This window comes from Actinia tenebrosa, unplaced genomic scaffold (genome assembly GCF_029948245.1).
Source record: "Actinia tenebrosa isolate PJP-AT-01 unplaced genomic scaffold, QUT_ActTen_1.0 PGA_scaffold13__45_contigs__length_12533684, whole genome shotgun sequence".
Classification (NCBI taxonomy): Eukaryota; Metazoa; Cnidaria; class Anthozoa; order Actiniaria; family Actiniidae; genus Actinia; species Actinia tenebrosa.
Genome location: NW_028292573.1, coordinates 1,966,347 through 1,986,695, shown reverse-complemented (window position 1 = coordinate 1,986,695; position 20,349 = coordinate 1,966,347). Strand labels below are relative to the sequence as shown.

The window sequence follows — 20,349 nt, the reverse complement described above, 5'->3', positions numbered from 1 at the left end:
ATCTCCTGCGCCGTCTGTTCTTCTCATGTTGATGATTTTAATACCAACTTTTTTGCAAAAGCTCTTCATATAAGCCATTCCGAGGTTGAGAAAAGCTGGGTCGAATTGGAATTGCGGTGCATTGTGGGACTGTTTTAGGGGACATATTTCCAATATGGCGTCTATTTTCTCCCCTAAACAGTCCCACAATGCACTACGATGTCAACTCGAACCGAGATTTTTCCCAACCTCAGAATTCAACAGCCAGTGGATCTCTGGTTAAAAAAGACTAACGTCACGAAAAGCATTGCTATAGTATCGGGCGTCCTGTGGACAAGTTGTGATTACTATAACCTGGGCCACCTATACAGCGACAACCAATCAACGCCAAGCAATTGTCGAGCCAATCAGAAACCTAGACTGCATGAGAATGGTAAATTAACCAGGATTCCTTACGAGTAAACAACTAGGCAGCCATCGTCATTTTCTCGTGGGAATAAAAAGATATGTTGAAAAAAATATTGTTTTTCCTCGTTTCTTATTGGCTCCACTACCCAAAGTTGGAAGGTATTGTCTACATTCTACAATATGATTGATTCTCGCTGTTTAGGTATCCCCGGTACATTATAGTAGTTGAACTGTAACAACTTTCTTTTGCCTTCCAGTTGCAGGAGATCGTTACCTGGCTTGGCCAACAATCTCATCCAGTCGAACTTGAGTCAGATTCCTTGAAGAATTTTCTAGAAGAAGGTAAAATTCCGTGCTGTAAAAGTGACGTGTGTCCTACAGTTTGACAGTCATGCAAAATCACTCTAAAATAATAAGCCTGAAGCGAGATGACGTTTTACCCCCGTCTCTAGACCATAATCCTTTTCGCATTGCTTTTGTTCTTTAATTATGACTATTGTTCCAGTATTCTCTCAAAATTTCTCAAAAATTTTGATATGAAAGAATTTTAAAAAGCTATTATGGTATAGAGTCGGGGGTAAAACGTCATCTCGCATCAGGCTTATTCTCCTGTTGACAAATAAACGGTCTTCCAAAAAGTTAGACGTCCTACTTGAGACCAGGGTAAAAGTTCGGACTCAAAAGGTTTCAGAATAGGAAAGAGGTCATTGACAACTAGATTGTTATTTTTGTAGGGCTTCAAAGATATTTTTCCACACCGTTATACGAAGATGTAGCAACAAGAAAAAAGGCTCAACTCAATGAACAGGTAAGACTTTAAAAGTGCTTTAAACGTTTAGAAAAAGTACACAGACACATGTAGGCTCATGCTTCGTTTCATAATCTATGCTGGGCAGTATTCAGAATTGCAGTCCGAATTATCGGCAAACGATCAAAATACCATGCTACGCTTGATTTTATTGGTCAGTATTGTGCATCATTTGATTGGCTAATCTTCCAATTTTCCGTCCTAGTCTCCAAGGGCAATCATTGATTTGTATAACAGCGCCATCGAGCACCTTGCAACAGTTGCGTCATCAGGAAGTCTCGGTCAGGTGTCCTGGCCAATCACAGAGTTCTGCATTAATGACAACAAAGGTACTGTTTTACATGACGTCACAGCCGCCATATTGGTATTCAATATGGCTGCCATCTCTATAGGACGTTTTCATGATGGCGTCATTTGACTCCCTCTACCATAATGCTGAAAGGGAGTGTGAAAGGGAGTCTGGTAGTAGAGGGCAATGACGCCATCATGCGAACGTCCTTAATCAACTAAAAGCGATGTAACATTTTCTATCTAAAAATTCTCGTTCAACGAAAGTTTGAAAATGTTATTTTTCAGTTTTTCCAAATTTTGACTGGAATTCAGACGCGAATTTATCTTCCTTGAGCAGTGTTATCTTGTCATTGTGTCTTCCACAGCCACCCCCTGGTGCAGGAGAAGGTAAGGCTATGCTTCTCAATTATTGCAAGGTTCAAAATAAAATATGAAAGCTGGGAAAAAGACGTAAAATAGATATGTTTCGTAATACAACTCGTGGAATGTTCATAAATTGCTGCACTGACAGAAAGCATGGAAGCTTTTAACAAATGTTTTATATCGACTGGATATTTATGTCATTTACCAGAATACCTTTCCGTCTTAGTTTTTATGGTCTAGGTTTTAAACCCGAGCAAGTATTTAGCACCTGAATGGGCTACCTAATAATGCAATACAGTTGTCTGACCAAGCATTTTTATTGTACGAAACTGAAGTAATTATAGTCGGCGCGGCTTTTTTTCTATTTGAAACATGCAGGTACGTGGGATTCAGGAAGTCAACTCTGTCACGAGTATGTGAAAAGCTTGCCATTCAAGTGTTGCTCCCTAGCACAGAGGTAAGAGAACTGTTAGCAACCATATTAAATATATAGCAATTATTGGACGAGGTTGAGCAAAATATCGTGATCTTTTAGTGGCGAGCCATGTTGACAAATGCAAAATACTGCGCAGGAGCAGACTATTATTTGCAGCAAAAAGGGCACCAAAGACAAACGTTCGCGCAGGCGTGCCTTTCAACACGTTTTCTAAGAATTTATAAAAAGTGTTCTTACAGTACTTAAAACATTTCGTGAGTATGCTTTCGTGAGACCAATATACTGTATTAATAAAGACAATGTGAAAGAATTAGCCTTAAATTTCAAGCATTGAAGCTACGTTTTTGCACTTTTTGAAGTCAGCAGACGTTTCTCACTCGTGTCGACACTCGTGTTAGCAAAATGACTTTGCACCTTAATGCGCATTAGCAGACAATTATTTGTAGGCAGCAATTTACAGTTCTCGGCCAATCAAAACGATGGAAAAAATAATTTGAATGTTAATAATGCGTGGCTCATTTGTGCTCTGCCAGTGATCACTCACACTTGCTTCGACTCTTATTAATCTGTGTAGCCTTGAATACTCCATAAAAGGGAACACTGAACACTGATAGACAGAGCCATGCATTGGTAAAATTCCCACCGTCAGCTTTCATTGGCAGCTTTTGAACTGACACTAAAAGAAACTACTGACAGTAGAGGATGTCGTTACTTTGCTTTAAATTTACAATTACATTTCAAATAAAGAGTGAAATAAGGAATAGGAATGACTGTTATTTATAACAATTGTTGTTTTCTAACAGTAAATATTAGAATAATATTTAATATTAATATTAAATATTTCCAGTTTATCTTCATTTAAATCTAAACTCAAGACTCATTTATTTGAATTACCTTTTTCTTTATAATCATATTATCTATCTTATTTATTTATTCATTTACGTATGTTACCAAGCGCTTAGAACAGACTTGTATAAGCGCTATATAAGCCATATATATTATTATTATTATATTAATACGGCAATATTAATCTGATAATTATGTTGCAGAGTGGGTTGGATACTGGAACACAAGCATCATTCACTCCAAGCCATTGATTTTCTCTCCAGCCAACCGCAGCTCACTGCTGCCCATGTGCCCTGGACCCAAGTCATCGAAGCCTGTGTTTCGTCAGCAATGACGTCATTACATTCTAACCCAGTACTTTCCGAGGTGGAAGTATTTTATCTGCAGAGCGAATTTGAAGAATATGTTCAACCGAGAATTTGGAGGGAAGCTGTGGCATCGTCTAAGAAAGAGTATTCTGCCCAAGTGGAGGGAAAACGGTAAGTTTCTTACACGAATATGCTCGTTATATGGAAGAGGGAAAATGAGCATTGCTTCGGTATTGCATTGGTATATTGCCAGTGGTAGCTAAGCAATTTATTAAAGAATTGGTTGCTCTGAGTTGAGCCTGAAGTTTTTAGAAGTCACATAAGCAAAGCTAAGCGGTCAATGTGACGTGAAACTAACCCTCAACTGCTGACAGCAGTTTTACTTAATATTACATTCTCGTTTTATAAGATAACTTTCCAATTTCTCAATTTTAAAATTTTGCGCTTGTTTCTAGATTGAAGCTTAGTTTTCCTGTCAAGACTAGAAATGAAGTGGCTCATGAATCAGTAGTTATGGTTGACGAAGAACTGAATAGAATACTGAGTAAGTATAACTCTCAATATGACTGTCACATCTTAGTACCAACACTACCAACATCCTTCCCAACCCTATTCATTACCTAAACTACCAACACTATAATTTTATATATATTTAACTCATCACCTAATTTTTCAGATGAAAGCAATTTGTCATCGCAGAGAGCACCTGAGGACAGTTTATCATTTGACGAGTCCATTTACGAACTGAAGAACGAACTTGGGTCGGCTTTACGCGAAGCAAGGCAACAAGTACACAGGTAAGGAACGAGCTTGCTGCTCAATTGAACTTAGTGGGTACCGTAAATCCTCTATTTAGCCCCCGGCCCCGGGGGGCTTATTTATTTCAGGCACGTTTGAGGGAGGGCTTATTGGAGAGGGGGGGGGGGGGGCTTAATTGAGAGGGGGGGCTTATTGATTTAGTCGAAACACGGTATGTAATATGATTGTAACTCAGAATTAAACGGAAGCATTACTATTGAGCGTCTCACATAATCTGTAGTGAGGTACATGGCATTTTTATTATTTGATTCACCTGTGTTAGTCTCTCAAGTATAATTTACGTTTATTGTGTAGCAAAACTAAAACACGGTAACATTAACAAAGCAAGCTAAAAAGAAATGTTCTGAACAACTAAGACTTTAATAAATCACCTTTAATCAGTACACGTGATTCTTTAGTTGTGAAAGGGGGAGGAGGGGGGGGGGGCTAAAAAGAGAGGGGGGGCTTAATAAATTTCTTCCTTTAAAAAGGGGGGGGCTTATTAGAGAGGGGGGGCTTATTTGAGAGGGGGGGCTAAATAGAGGATTTACGGTAGATAATTCACTCATTGAATACTCTTCAAAAAGCTTGTTCACTTCTAATCCTTTCCTAGTAACGTGAGTGGCGCATTAATTTAGTACAACCAGCAAGCCAATCATCAATTATATCAAAACATGAAATCTATTATTAAAGTCAGGGCACGGCTAATTCACAGATAGAATTGTCCCCTTTATAGTTCCCTACGCCATCTCGAAAGGTAACCGTGCCTTTGCATCGAAGCTAGACGAACGTTGAGCTTGCAATGATAGGGACGTGAATAATTGTCCAAGGTGTTAAAAAAGGTCTCTTTCATTGCAAGCTCACCGCTGTTCTCGCTTTGATGCTCAGGCACGGTAACCTTTCAAGATGGCGCAGGGAACTGCGAAAGGGACTATTGGAACTTAACGTGTTGGGTTCTGCAGAGGGAGGAAACCTCGAATCAAGTGAGATACCAAAAAACTCTACTTGGAAGGCGAGTGGAGTACGGCTACACCATGATGCCCTCCTGATAGCACTGCCATTGTTGCTATCATATAACTTCCTTTCTTATATCTAGGTTCGATCAAATACTAGCTAAAGAATGGAGTCCTGTAGACGACTCGTCCAATAAGAAGCGGAAAGCAGAAGGTCATCATGAACACGAGGTATTATTAGGTACTCTAGGTCTCCTTGACTGTCTGTCTTTCCCTCAGTCGTTCTGTCTGTCTGTCTGTCTGTCTTTCTGTATTTCTGACTCTCTGTTTGTCTGTCTGTCTGCTTCTCTATCTGTCTGACTTTCTTTCCTGATCTTGTTTGTATACATTTTTTTCATATCTGGGTGTACTTTTTTGTTTTTGTTTTTGTTTTTTGTTTTGTTTTTTGTTTTGTTTTTCGTTTATATTTTTATACAATTAATAACTATATTTTATTTATGTTCAGAGTTTAAGCACAAAACATCGTTCCAATACTATGGATTTGGAATCAGTTCGGGGTGATCTAGAAACACTGAGAAAAAAAATAAAATCAGAGAGGTTAGTGTATTTTCACATGAAGCTCAAACAAGATGTTGTAATATATTATACAAATATTATACGGTCTTCTGTGTCCCTGGAAGGACACAGAGGACTGGATTGGAGCCAATCCGTCCAATGGATTTCAGAGTTTATTTCAGAGCTCGATGAAATTGAGTCGATCTGCACGCTTTTTTGTTGATTAGGGCTTATCAAAGGGAAAAGTATTTGGGTGCATACAGTCCTTTGACTAAACGTTGTCGTTGATCAGATCATCCCTACGCGCCTAGACCGAAAAGGATAACGGGTTAATTACCCAGAACTTGCATCCAAACTGCTCGCCAGCGTTAAATCTTCGCCGATGCTCGAGGCATGGTTTCAGCAAATTAAATAGGATCGAAAACAGCGAGCTCAAGACGTGTTAGATAACATATGCGGCAGCTAGTAACTGTGAATTAATTATCCCCATGATCCTTTTCTGTCTGGGCACGTAGGGATGAAGCCGATCAAACGACAACGTTTAGTCAAAGGACTGTATATACAGTCAATTCAAAAAACGTTGTCGTCGACCGGCTCAAGCCTACGCGACTGGACCGAAAGGAATATGGGTAAAAATCACTGAAGCGGTTAAATATTCGTTCTGAATTAATTGTTCCCGCTAGTAATAAGATAATAATGGCGAGAAACAATCCATTAAATGCATGTCTTTGGGTTTAGGGAAAGAAAAACAAAGTAGTTATGATTCAGTTCACAATTTCGAAAATATGAAGGCATTGAAAAAAACGTCTCCTTCAACACTTCCCGCTCGCCTACGAAGGTTCGTGCTGTTAACGAGGCATAACTAGTCAGATAAAGTTATGGAGTCAACTGGGCTTCAATGATTGCTACCCAGAGTTCCTTTCGGTCCAGTCGCGTAGACTTGAGTTGGTCGACGACAACGTTTTTTGAATTGACTGTATAGGACTCGTCGGGCTGGCTCGCGTACAGGATGTTTAGTGGATGACCCGTATCTTTTTATTGCAGGGCTTTACAGCAGCAAGTCGAGTTACGATTGCGTTTTCTCCTGGATGATGCCTGATACGTTCCTGACTGCCGTTATTTCGTCTCATACTCCGGCAGAGATTTCACACAAATCAGCCATAGCTGCAGCTTTAGTGACTCATCACAAGTTCTCGGTTGAATGCCATGTGAATGTAAAACTCTATCATAAAATCCAGTCAAAATTAAATTTATCTATTTTCCATAATAAAGTATAGTTTCTCTTTTTCTCTTTCGTATGCCCCCCTTCATTTTCGTATTATTATAGATTTATTTATATATATATATATATATATATATATACATAAACTGTGTATAGTTAATCATATTAATCAAATGTAAAACCATTGACCCCCCCTCGATTAGTTTTTACTAAATGCAGGTCAGTGGTGTATATTTGCAATGTATATTTACTTTATTTGAATAAACCTGCTAGGTTAAACTAACTCACAGATCGAATTGGAATTTGGCGTGTTGGGTTGCCTGAAGGTAGGAAACCCAGAGACGTCAAGTATCACTCGGTTAAGCTTGAGGAGAACATAATATAAATTTTACACAAACAACAAACCTTTTTCCTAGAAAAATGGGGAAACATTACGCCTGAAAAGAATAGGTCTATTTAATTCGTCTGAGAATCAAATTCTTTTTTAGTAAAGTAGAGTTGACAGGTTTTGGCTGCAAGGCATTTTGACTGCAGGAATTGACCTAAGCTTTTATCTGTCGAAAACATAGTCAAAATCAAATGTGAATAGTCGTGTCTTTCTTCGTGACTTTCTTTCTTGTATGGAACATTTATCGGCACACAGCCCTTACTCCTTAAACTTAACGTGTATGCACTTTAAACACTTCTAGTTAATGGCAGAGTAATCAATCGCGGTATCCCATGACTTTACCGACTACATACATAAAATGTCAGATGTTGCTTGACGTCCGCCGGCCGTTTTTCTTAGTAAATTGACAAGTATTGCGTGCATTGATGCACGAGTACGGATCAAAGCTGACCAGCTTCGTTAGTATCACTCCAGTTTCGAGTAAGTTAGTATTTGTGAATATTTAGACATTGATTTGTGGCTAAGCCCGAGCAAACGAGTCTTTACAATTACTCCACACGTATCCGGAAATTTATGTATCCGCAAATTATTTTTTCACCGTCCACACGTATCCGTTTTCGTAAAATTTGCGGATACGGACACAAAAATTTCCGGACACGTGTGGACGCAACCCGTATCCGTAAAAAAAATTTGCGGATACATAAATTTCCGGATACGTGTGGACGGGGTCTCAGTAGCGTTTCCATCTTTTCGAGGCATGCCGTGTACGAGTCCTAACATGGTCATTGTAGTAGAAAGCGCATTTGAAAATCTCTGTTTTTTTTACAAAAGATTTTATCATGAAGGCTTTGTTCACACAATTTTTTCGAGAAAGGCTGTCAAACTCGTGAATGATAATCGGTTATGCATGCATGCTGCTAGTGGAGAGCGCAGTTAAAACCCTGCATAAAAGATTGACGTCACCGCCAGCTGATCTGAGGAAAAATGATAGCCAATCAGAAACAAGAAAATTTGCAAATCTGAGGTGTCACTTTTCCTTTTAAAATTATGGATTTCCAGGCGACGCAATAATTAATGAGTTATATATTTTTATTGTAATAGCGGGCATGTTTTTATTTTTTGCAGTGGTCACAGGTTTCATGACACCTCAGTTTTGCAGTGACGTCATTTCTACGTCACTTTCAGATCAGCTGGTTGTACTTTTGCCGATTCTTTTTTCAACACGCACAAGTTGTATAGGAGTTATTTTGTAATTGACTCTAAGGCTGGCACCCTGCAATAATAATAATAATGGGTTACTTCTATAGCGCATTTCAAATATATCAAATGCGCTTTACATTTATAACCAGTGGAGAACTTTACGGGCTGCGTATTAAGGCGTTATAATAGCAGCCGTGCAGCTTACAATCATGAGTGTGAATTGTTAGTAGATTAGTATTATGCCTCCAAATTGGGATAGGCTGTTGAACCGGGAGACAATCCTACAATCCCCAGCATCCATGCCATAATTAACAGAAATTGTAGAAAACATATGCGTAACCCCGACAATCCTGCCTGATGCCCCGTCCTCCCGTACTAGAATCAGGATAAAAGAGAAATTTCGTTTACAAGACATTCTCGTCCACACGTATCGCTTTCCGTCCTTCCACAGTGCGTGATGACCCTAAGAACGGCTGCAAAGGAGGCTAGATTACCCAGTTATGTAAGTGTTACTTAAATGATGCACAGCGGGAAACGAGAGACTGTATAGCGCTGTAGTATTTATCACACGTTCACGCTGCATCTTTTCGTTTGTTTAAGGAGCTTTTTTCCATTTTTTCGGCTGGAAGTGACGGCGAAGGCCTTATTTAGGACTATTGTTATTATTGTTATAACATCTTCATCGTCATTTACATTACTATTTCTATTTGATTTGAAATGGCGAATCACGTCCAACATTTGTCCTATTAGTGACCTATGATAAGTAACGTTGATAAGTACTATTACGCATCTTTTGACAATACGTGCTCCTCTAATTTAACCAAGTCTAATTTTCCCACCGATGTTTTTGTTGACCTTTGAGGGGAATAAACACAAGCTGCCCGTCTCAATTGTAGTATCTTTTGATGATACTACTAACTACATGATTACTTTCAAAATAGAAGGGTCCCATATATATCTTATATTCCAGTATCCATATAACATAAGCGTGCAACACTGGCTGGACTCTCCGCGTCTTACCGCCAACTGCATTCGCTCAAGTTTATGCTGCGGGATAAACACCTTGGTTTCAAAACGTTATTAAGACTGTTATACACTGGTAATTTAGCTTGGTAAAACGATAGACTAGTTGTGGAGAATTTTAGTTGCTCAAAACCTTATTTATTTTTATTTTGCTAGTTACTATGAGCATTAACTGGACGCCTGCTCTTTTACGAGAGATTCTCGAAAAGACTCGCAATGATACTTCTCTTGGTCTCTTGACTAAAAAATTTGTCGAGATTTTACGTCGAGATCCCAATCGAGCGATTGACCTAAATCACGCAGCTGATGAACTATCTGTCCAAAAAAGACGAATCTACGATATCACAAACATCTTAGAAGGGATTGGCCTAGTCGAAAAGACTGCGAGAAATCACATCAAATGGAGGTAAGCTATGGTTTGGCTTGTATTCAAAAATAAATCTTGTACTGATAAGATCGTTATTGTGCCCTAAGGTAATCACTGCAATGATTCTCAACGAGTCATTTTATCTTTATGGGCTTTTATGTTTGGCCAGATGAATCCTGTACTGTCCAAAAATACATGTTTCCCCAGCGCATTAACTGGACCAAAGCAATACACCCAAAAACACATAATATAAAGTTTATTACTAAGCACTTTTTTTGGGACCAGAAGACTAATTTTCGCGGTGATTGTCTTTTGTTGTTGTACAGCTAATGTACACTGCACACGTGCTGTAACACTTAGCGGCATGTTCGTGTTTTACTTGCAAACATTGGTGTGTTTATGGTACGTTCAATTCAGTCTGATGTTACTTCAACAAACATCAAACAAACCTGTTGTCTTAGCTTCAAGTGCGGTTATGACTCATTGAAGCTATTTTAAAAACGTTAAGAGGAATTTTTTTCAATAACAAGCAATAATGGCAAAAAGCGCCAAAAACTAGACTTTCGTATGAGTTTTTATCCCAATTTTCGTTTTGGGTTAACACTCAAAACCTTTCTTAAGCAGTTAGAAACTGATGTACTATGATAAAATGCCTGCTTGAAGTGGTATTTTCACTTGTACAGAGATGTTTTGTTGCATTTGTGTTAGAATGTTGCTTTGTCAGGCTTTTTGTATAGAAAATATATGGAAAATAAGCAAATGAAGGCCTAAACCTCATTTTCGAATAAAATTTTTGCTTTGGGTTAACACTTTGATTCCACTTTCATCGGTCATCTCCACTTCCAAACAAGTTAAGCTTTCTGAATAACGAGATTTTAGCCTTGTACGACAGCCTTTCTTCAAGAAAATAGTTTTTGGCGCGCACTGCTTGAATACGAAAAGAATTCTCTCTTAATAATATTTTTTGCCGCACTGACAGTAAGTATTGCAGTAAGTCCCCGCGGCCATGTGTGCGGCACGAAAGTCCAAACTAATACTCAGATGCTATCACGTGCACAATACTAGCTAATGCTAGCTTGCCCGGTTTCTTTTCATGGTACACATATGTACACGTATACAGCTATTCCAAAAAAGGTTGAATTACTGAATACTGCATGCTGAATAGTGCATTCCAAGACCAATGGGCATTGTCCGTCTCGTAAATCTAAAATAAAAAGTAAATATACAGTAATTAACTCTCTACCACATGTAGTTAGTATATTGTTTCTTTTATTAACCCTACTTCAGACAATGCACTATGACCCACAATGCACTTCGGTTTTGGAATGCACTCAGTACGCAGTATTCAGTATTCAACCATTTTTTAGATAGCTGTATACATTATTTTTTGCCCGAAGTCACATTTAAAACTAGCACACCCAGTCTCTTTATGTTTAGTAGTAATAAGTTATGCGTTCGGTGTGTATATTATGAAGTAGAGAGAATAAGAGAAAAATATCAAATGCCCTTGGCAGGATTCGAACCCACGTCTTCGGTATTCTAGTCCGATGTGTTAACCACTACACTACAAGGACCAACGCTGGTAACGCAGCCAGAATATGAAATGTAGGGTAATCGTGAGGATCCCAGAGCAATATTTTTTCTCTATAGATAAGTTGAACACCGTAAATATGTACGCAAAGATTAGACATAGTATAGTAGTAATAAGTTATTACCCTACATTTCATATTCTGGCTGCGTTACCAGCGTTGGTCCTTGTAGTGTAGTGGTTAACACATCGGACTAGAATACCGAAGACGTGGGTTCGAATCCTGCCAAGGGCATTTGATATTTTTCTCTTATTCTCTTTATGTTTAGTTACCTCTCTATCTTTCGTCATGACTCTTAAAAAAAGCGTGTCAGTGTTGATCTCTCTTGATGGATAATACTCCATCTGTCACATCCAGCGTGCGGCTAAGAGGAAGTCAGTTAGTCTGTTTGTTGTTTCTTCAAACAATCTTCACGGCGTCTTCCTTACTTTCTCGTCTCATATATGTTTTGACATAAGGGGGGTTAACGAGGGATCAGGGCTTTGTTAAGTTTGTGGTAGGGAATTGCCGTCCCCACCCCCCACTCCTCATGAGTAATCACTTCAAGAGGAAGACAAGAGAAAAGCTGAACAAAAAAGCTAGCGCTCCATTTGCCTATTCGAAGGCAGTTAAAGCCTGCATTCAAATATTATTTTGATTTGAAGTCATGCAAGAGAGGCTTATGGGTAATGACAAAACAAAATGACTGAGAACCGTAGTGTTCATGCCATTTTACATTTGTGCGCTGACCAACAAGGGTAGTTTTCGTTCGCAGTAGCTGGATAAAATTAAGCTTGCGCAAAGATAACGAGCGCTATAAGTAGTATGTTTCTTGATTTTGAAGGTCAGATTGCAATCTGTTTCCACCGTCACGTGTAAGCCTGTTATGTAATTGGCCACCTACTCAGCACCTCTTGCCTTGTGCTGAAGCAATTGATACAAGATGAAGATCTCGCATTCCATTGAGAAAATCTGTTTGGTTTTTTTTTTTTTTTTTTTTTTTTTTTTTTTTTTTGTTTTTGTTTTTGTTTTTGTTTCTTATTATTCTCAAATTAATTTTGATTTTAACATGAAATGTTCTTCTATTCCTTCAGCGGAGTGTGTAGAGAAGGCAATAAACTCACAACCAATCGGCAGCACTTGATGCGCCTTCGAGCAGAGATTGCAAAGCTGCAGTCCAAGGAAAATACTCTTAAGCAACATATAGAAGATTGTCGTGCACAGATGAAGTTGATTACTAGGAATCCAGACACTGCTAAATATCCTTTTATTAGATTTGACATTCTTCGGATTGATATATGAGAGCAGGAGGGTGGCGAAGGGGAGAGGACTAAAGACGAGCGAAACCTAATGAAACGAGAGCGGGGGGGGAGGGGGGGTACTCCCATATATGGACGATACGGGGATGATCCGCTGAATATGGTATGGTTTATCGAGCTTCTTGTCATAAACAGGGTATGCATTTTCACTCAAGTTCCAAGTTCTTCCTGAGTTTCCTGTCATATTCAGGGTTTCTACTTTCGTATTGACCGAAACTGGTTATTATGGTCGTCAAAAAATAAATAAATAAATAAAATAATAAATAAACAATACGCAAGATGGCATGATAATGAAACAGGAACTCAGTGCAATAAATTATATCTTTTATCATATACAAGGTCACAAATTTGAGTTTTTTTGCCATGACCAGGGTACCCCTTTCAGAATCCCAGCGGAACACCTCTACCCACCCACCCAAATTCTGGCGGAGTACCCCCCGGGGGAAAAGAGAGACGTGACGGGATAGCTAGGAGAGGAGATCAGAGAAGTGGACAGGAGTCGAGGCGAGACGAACAGACAGACAGACAGACAGACATATTTTATTTGGCGTTTTGTACAAAGCTGCACATCAACTTAGATCCAAATAAGTTACGAATATATACGTATGTTTATGTATGTGCATAATATCTATATTCACATATTCCACACATACACGTCATACGTACATATATATTCTGTATATATAAATGCTCATATAACCGGCGAAACGAGAGAAAAGAAGAGAGTAGAGGAGTAGAAAAGATCGAGGAGTGCGAAACAAGTTGATTCCAAGGTTCCGCTAAGTATCTACTGTATCGGCGTCGGTAATGATGATGTTGTAGATTTTCAACCTAGTGCTAGTGCTATTAGTGAAAAAATAAATATTACATACCCATGCAAAGAAATTCATCACGTTGTCTGTAACAGGAAAGCATTTTCCAAAGGAAGTTTGGATTCTATAATTCTTTGGTCAAAGTTATTTTAGATTATTTTTAGCAAATTTAACTTAACTAATGGCACGCATGCGTATGTGACCCTAGATGACATCGAAGCCATTGAAAGTTTTCACGGGGATTCTATAATCATTATTCAGGCATCTCCAGGAACCACGCTTGAGGTACCCTACCCAAAAGAGGTATGTAGTAAGTGGTTAGTAGTCCACATGTAGATAACTATAACACATGGTTCTTCAGCTCCTCGCCTAGACAATATTTGCTACTCATGAAACATATAGCTTTTTTTCGCCATTCAGCTATCCTTGATAACAAGATCTAGTTTTGGATGGTTGTATACTAATAGCCCTGGCTAAACGAGGAGACATGTTTCAAGTAACTTGTTTACCTCGCACATGCTTCCTCGATGTTTTCCCGGGTCAGCCACGATTGCTATGCGTGACAAATTTTGTTTCCGAGAAGAAAACGTATGCGCCGCATGTAAGCAATGTTTGCAGATGTTTCTACAGCACATGTTTTTGGAAACCTACACTTCTTGTTTAGCTTGGGATTAAAACTCGGTTTCTTTTTTTAATTTAGCAAAAAATTCAACTGTATCTTAAAGGGGCGCAACAGCCGCCCCAAGTCAAATGGATCTACCGTAACCAAGACAACGATACAATTAACACCAGGGAGCTTCAAAGTGATATTTACAGTGGTATCTATAGATACGACCCGAATGACCCAATCAGCGCTGAGGATCGGTTTCAACAGGAAATGGACATAGACGATACGTGGGGAACCTCAATGCTTGCACGCATTGCCGATGGTATCCCTGTGGATAAACAAGGTTTTACTTTTGATGAGCATATGTTGCTTCAAGAGTCTCCCATGCATGTCGACAGCTACAGCACTTTTTTTCAGCCAACTACAGGCCCACAAAGGTCACATGATCAGCAGTCAATAGAAATGCGTTACTTGGAGCAGTTAGCAAGTCTTAAGCAGAAGATCTCACTTGAAGAACTAGCTTTTGATTTGATGGTGAACCAATCCGAACCGGCATTCGTCCAAGATAAAAGTAACGGGATTTCAGTCAGCGACATCTTGAATGATGCCCAGCAAGGGGAAAGTCTTTCAATGTATCTGCTGCAATCGATGTTTTCGCCTTCTTCGATGCAACCAGACCAACCACAAGTAGTGAACACATCCAATAATCCAAACGTTCCCATCGCACCAGTAAATTTCCAAGACACCCCGCAGACTCCATCACATAGTCCCCATGATGCATCTCTCGATGACATCGATGACGTCTCTTTGAGTCCCCTCTCGCCAGTCATGAGCGACGACATGTATTACTTTGCTATGAGAGAAAGCGAAGATCTTAACGATTTTTTCTAATATATAGATGCTCCATTTGAACCTTCATTTGTCTTTTACACGTTAGTGTATTGATACACGTCATAACCTAAAGCTGAAGCAGTGCATCACTGAAGTACTTCCATTGGAAGAGCCTATATGTTTAGGACCAAGAGAATATGAACTAAGAGAAGGAATCCTACCTATATAGCCTTGTAACCATCATGTGCACAGTTTGATGCTATTTTTAGCTTGGAGATATTTTGAGCGAAGAACCTGATTGGTTGATTTTTTGAGGGTAGGCGGCTTCTAGTCTTGCAGTAAACAAAAGCCTGTGTTTTTGTCGCTTTTCGTGTCCTAAAACGAGGCATTAAAGGAAGCATGATTATCGCGCGGGCATGGTAACGAGTTAAAAATAGCATCAATGATTCTAAAAATAGCATCAAAGTGTGCACATGATGGGGCACGGGGATTCCTTCTCTTAGTTCATTTTCTCTTGTTTAGGACTATATATATATATATATATATATATATACAGTATGTATATCATGTGTTCTCCGCACTTCTAATGAACGACTTGCGCTATCAGGTCACGTGACCATACCTCCCTTAAAAAGAGAAGTAATATCAAAATAAACAACAGAAATGAAAAGAACACCTCGGCATTAGTAGGATCGAGCATGGCTGAGTTTCAGCTCATAAGCAAGCAAAACAGGAAAAATGCAAAGAACTTTCAAGCCAACACTTTTTCCTTTGAATCCTTCTAAAATATTTCATTCTACATGCCATTTCTCGATTCGGTCAACATTTTCAGCCTAACCTTCGTCCTCTCGTGTTCATGATCACTAATATCAAGGTGCTCTTTTCATTTCTGATGTTCATTTTCACACAGCTGCTCGTTTAAAGGGGGTAGGGTCACGTGACCTGTTAGTACAAATCATCTATAGCTAGGACTTCATTGATCAATGATAACAAATCATCGGAAAAGAAAACCTTAGAAGTGCATTACTCTATATTTGAGGAACAACTGATCGAACATGCCCATATATTATGTCAACTGATCGAACATTGTATATTATCTCCAGTGAATTTTAATTACAAATTGAATTGAATTACAAATACAAATTATATAGTATAGTCAACAGGCCCTTTGCAGTTAACGGTCACGTGTCTGTACTGGAATGCAAAATTTTTGTTTTTATATTAAATTGATGATTTTTTTAGCTACTTGTAAAGAACTGAATGAAAACATGTGTATCCAGTGTGTTACGAAATGTAGTTTTATTACGATCTCTCGAAACAGGTTGTAGAAAGTTTGTTTGCTCACCAGTATATTTCACCCATGGGAATCAAGATGTTCATTCATTTGCAATCAGTGAATTAATCAGCACGTGATTACTGAGTTGCAAAGGGCCTATTGAAACCCGGCCCCGACCCAGATCCCCGGGACAGGGAGGGCGGGGAAAACGCAGCGAGATCGGGGTTAACGTGCTTTTAACAAGATGAATACACCTGTATACTGGGAATTTAACGCGTACTTCAGCAGCTTAAAATATGCAATTTTGACAACTAAAAATTTCCCCAGGGACCGGGGTGCCAAATTTAACACTACATAAATGTTAAATTGCACGTCCTGTCCCGGGGGTGTAGGGGTGGGGGCTTTGATTGACTAGTGGATTACACTGTAACAGTGTATATCTTTATATAGGGGACAGTAGTTCATCGCTTTAGAAGTGCATCTAGTCGATGTTTGAGGTACTCAATTTATTGAGGATCTTGAACATCTCAACCACATAGTTATAGTGAAGCATTACTATTCAGACTTACACTGTAACAGTGTGTATCTGATCTTCTCAACAGAAGATGTATCGTGAAATTAATTCACAGAAACAAGCGGTTGAACCAATAGTAGATATCGGAGTTACACTTTTTTGCCTTGGGACAGTCGAGGCATTTGGGTCAATACAATGAAATATATAGAAACTGACACACTTTAACAACTGTCTGAAGGCAATAGAGTGTAACTATCCGATATCTGCTCAGTATTAAGTGCCATGCACTCATATCAATTAGTTTCTCCATATTCCCGTGTTGAACGGGTAACATATATACCCATGGACTTAACTGGAATCATGATTTTTGATTTTTATATTATCATTATCTTCAAGAATAAACCGGGCCACTGTCTGAATAGAGGTTTCGTACCATCACGTGCCGGCACCCATAATACAGCTTGGGCTGCCTGTGGTGAACAATAAAATCCTTTGGTCCAGGGAATTGAATTCTTTCTAGTAAAACAATTTTGTATTTACTTGCCATCTAACACGGCTGCCGTCATCACGTTTTGGACCAAACCCCTATGGTGGCTACTGCCCTTCCACTCGATGCATGCGGCTTGCGATACGCGCAGCTATATACTGCACTCAATATATTTCATCTTTTCATATAATTTTATCTTATTTTTACCTATCATTATATATTTATCGTAATATCCTTTATGTAATTTATTGGATAAATAAAGACATTGATTATTATTGTTATATTATTATTATTATTATTATTGTATAATAAAAAATAATAACTTTATTGACAATAATAATTAACTAATAATTCATTATAATATGAGACGTGATAAGAATATCGCTATAATTATAAAACAAAAAAGGAGAGATTATGAATATAAAATAACAATTATATATAATATTTACTTATTTATCTATGAAAACATATTTGTAAAATAAATTAATAGCTCAAAACACGAGTCCAGCTCTTCACACTGATATAATACTATATTAAAACTATACATTTATTATTAAAATCTAAATATTTCTAAATTTCCGCTACATTGGCGTTAAGATTAAAGTCATTCAAGAATTCATTGTCCTTAAAAAAAGGGGTTCTTGTCCTCCTGACACACATGTGTACTGACTTAATTATTTCAAAAGATAATCGAGTTCTAATCCATGTTATAGTACTTGCATATGTGTCCCCTGTCTTCTTGGTTAATTTCTCAGTAAGGTGCTTTAGAAAAATCTGGCATTCTGCCCCCATCCCTCCATTTTTACCAAAAACTAAGGGCGTAAAAGTTCCCATATCGACATAGATTACTCTTTGCTGGTACTTTCTCTTTTTTTCGCTTTCTTGATCCTTGAAGATTGTAGAAGTGGATTTGTTTTGGTTGCTCTTGGAATTAACATGCGATACTCTTACATCAAAAAATGCAGTTACTCCCTGTGCCCAAAACGATCCAGCTTTGATGTCGAGCCTTATTATTATTGTTATTGTTATTATTATTATTATTATTATTATTATTATTATTATTATTAGTATATGTATTAGGACTCCATGTTGTCCAATTAAGAAATAATTGGACGAGGAAAATTCCAAGGACTGACAAAATTGGATGAGGCGGTAGGCCGAGTCCAATTTGGCAGTCAGAGGAATTTTTCGAGTCTAATTATTTCTTGATTGGGGAGCATGAAATCCCATTATCCCATATCAACAAGACCTGTCCAATTAAGAAAATAATTGGACAGTTACCTATATGAGATAAATGAGAAGCTGTATGATAATAATAATTATTATTATTAATCTATTTGTAAAACACTAAAGCCGGTATTCCAGCTATTTTATATATTTTTTGAGATGCTCTCTACCAGTGGCTCGTTTAGAGAGACCAGGGATCGAAAAGAGCAGTGACGTGTAATGAAAAAGATTTTTATTATTTAATAACGAATCTGAAACGACAAAACGATATGCAAAATTTCGTAGCGACGTATCGTATCGACCGCACTTATCTCCTTTGACTTCGACAATAAAAGATGAAATAGGTGTATACTGCTCAAGAGTCGTATGAGTGGGAAGACACGACTTACGGTTACAGTACGGTAACGTACCACTCCTAACACTCGTGCGAAAAAGTTCTCTCAAGGTCTGTTGATAATACTTTTTGGAGCTATCGATCAAATATACTCATTTCATATTATTGCTTAGCTGGTATACCTTATTACTGAAGCTAATTAAGTACCGGGTGTATAACATTTTAAAGCTGGTTGCCACACGTGGTTGCTACCGTTTATCCCTCTTGTGTTAAGAAATGCAGGACAAAATCTAAACTGAATTACTATACGCCAAGAACTGAGAAGAAACTGGGTTAAAAATAAAATGTATTTACTTAAAGCTTCAGTGCTTTCACATTAGATAATTTCGACTCTATAAGTACGTACTCCAATTTGCGAATCCACGATCGATACTGAGGGGAGTAGAGTGAGTAATGTGGGAGGGACGGGGAGGCTATTTCATACTTTCTACCGCCCTTCCCACCCCTCCCTTCGCTACTGCAACAACGCTGTAGCATTGTAGTTTGTATTCAATTTGATAGAAAGACTGGAGGTGAAGATTCACGGTTGCCGAGTGCAGTGCAATAAAAAGAGCCAGTTCTTCTTAACGGCAATCGGCATTGTTTATGATTGTTAGGGTTAATAATCTATGAGAGAACTTTACACTTGAGTAGTCACGAAAAGGCTTTAGAACTGAAAGATCCTTTTTGGTTTCCTGTTTTGGTATCACCTTTCCGCTGAAAAAAGTTTCATCTGGACTTATCCACGTGGTCTTTTTCAAACCCAAAATTAAAACACACTGGCTTTACGGTTGAAAAATCATCTAGCAGCTGTTTGTTCGTCGTGGGGGAATGCTTCATTGCTTTTTTGCATGAGGAATAAAAGACTAGCATGCGTTAAACCTAGATTTATATTTTAATGTTTCAAGCATCTAAATTTTGGCGCCAAAAGGGATTAAGAGCGCGCGAAAAATTAGTTTGCCTGAGTTATACATGAAAAAGCAAAGCAACTGAAAATAAATGAAATTCCTAGTCTCGTCTTTTCTCAAAAATCAAACTAAACCGGGTTTACAATCTTTTATGTTTTGGTTAAAATTTCCCCCGTTATTTACAGGCAGTATTCATCATTTCCTTTGCGCAAAAGCTAATCGTAAAGAAATGATGTGATTTTGCATGAATGATATATTTACACCGTGAGAATTTTATTTATTTTCCCCATTCAGTTTATTTTCTAATAAATAATATTTACAAAATACTTTTTTTTCTTATGAAAATAAAACGACCTTCAAGAAGCAAAATAAAACGTCGGCTAATACCGCCAGAACTGTCCCAATGTCCCAAAACTTAATCCAAAGACTTTATGATGCCCGCCAAAACTTGCAGTTACCATGACCACAGCCAATCAGAAGAG

The 20,349-nt window shown here is 38.3% G+C and overlaps 2 protein-coding genes across 3 annotated transcripts in view; both read left to right on the top strand.

The window, feature by feature from the left end:
- LOC116300550 (germinal-center associated nuclear protein) overlaps positions 1-7,016 on the top strand; it is a 29,791-nt gene extending 22,775 nt beyond the window's left edge. The window contains exons 31-41 of the mRNA XM_089029045.1: positions 645-729; positions 1,122-1,195; positions 1,401-1,524; positions 1,772-1,873; positions 2,228-2,306; positions 3,335-3,610; positions 3,895-3,983; positions 4,116-4,236; positions 5,334-5,421; positions 5,696-5,787; positions 6,790-7,016. Of these exons, the coding sequence (XP_088885171.1) occupies positions 645-729; positions 1,122-1,195; positions 1,401-1,524; positions 1,772-1,873; positions 2,228-2,306; positions 3,335-3,610; positions 3,895-3,983; positions 4,116-4,236; positions 5,334-5,421; positions 5,696-5,787; positions 6,790-6,844 (1,185 nt within the window). The 3' untranslated portion in view covers positions 6,845-7,016. The remainder of the gene's footprint in view (positions 1-644; positions 730-1,121; positions 1,196-1,400; positions 1,525-1,771; positions 1,874-2,227; positions 2,307-3,334; positions 3,611-3,894; positions 3,984-4,115; positions 4,237-5,333; positions 5,422-5,695; positions 5,788-6,789) is intronic.
- A 2,437-nt stretch (positions 7,017-9,453) lies between these two features.
- On the top strand, positions 9,454-17,293 carry LOC116300547 (uncharacterized). 2 transcript variants are annotated; one of them, XM_031709431.2, is made up of 5 exons: positions 9,454-9,631; positions 9,735-9,984; positions 12,608-12,772; positions 13,833-13,947; positions 14,345-17,293. In XM_031709431.2, exons 1-5 carry the CDS (start codon positions 9,478-9,480, stop codon positions 15,140-15,142), a joined length of 1,482 nt encoding a protein of 493 aa, XP_031565291.1. In that variant the 5' UTR covers positions 9,454-9,477; the 3' UTR covers positions 15,143-17,293. The 2 variants fall into 2 exon arrangements, with proteins under 2 accessions (XP_031565291.1, XP_031565292.1); XM_031709432.2 differs by having other exon boundaries at positions 9,457-9,654.
- The last annotated feature ends 3,056 nt before the right edge of the window (positions 17,294-20,349 follow it).

What these genes read in the sequence shown, in the direction of transcription:
- LOC116300547 (XM_031709431.2), top strand. Translation starts at nt 9,478, where the DNA reads ATGATTACTTTCAAAATAGAAGGGTCCCATATATATCTTATATTCCAG. An exon ending in AAACACCTTGGTTTCAAAAC is followed by an intron (nt 9,632 to 9,734) that starts GTTATTAAGACT and finishes TTATTTTGCTAG; the next exon opens with TTACTATGAGCATTAACTGG. An exon ending in AGAAATCACATCAAATGGAG is followed by an intron (nt 9,985 to 12,607) that starts GTAAGCTATGGT and finishes CTATTCCTTCAG; the next exon opens with CGGAGTGTGTAGAGAAGGCA.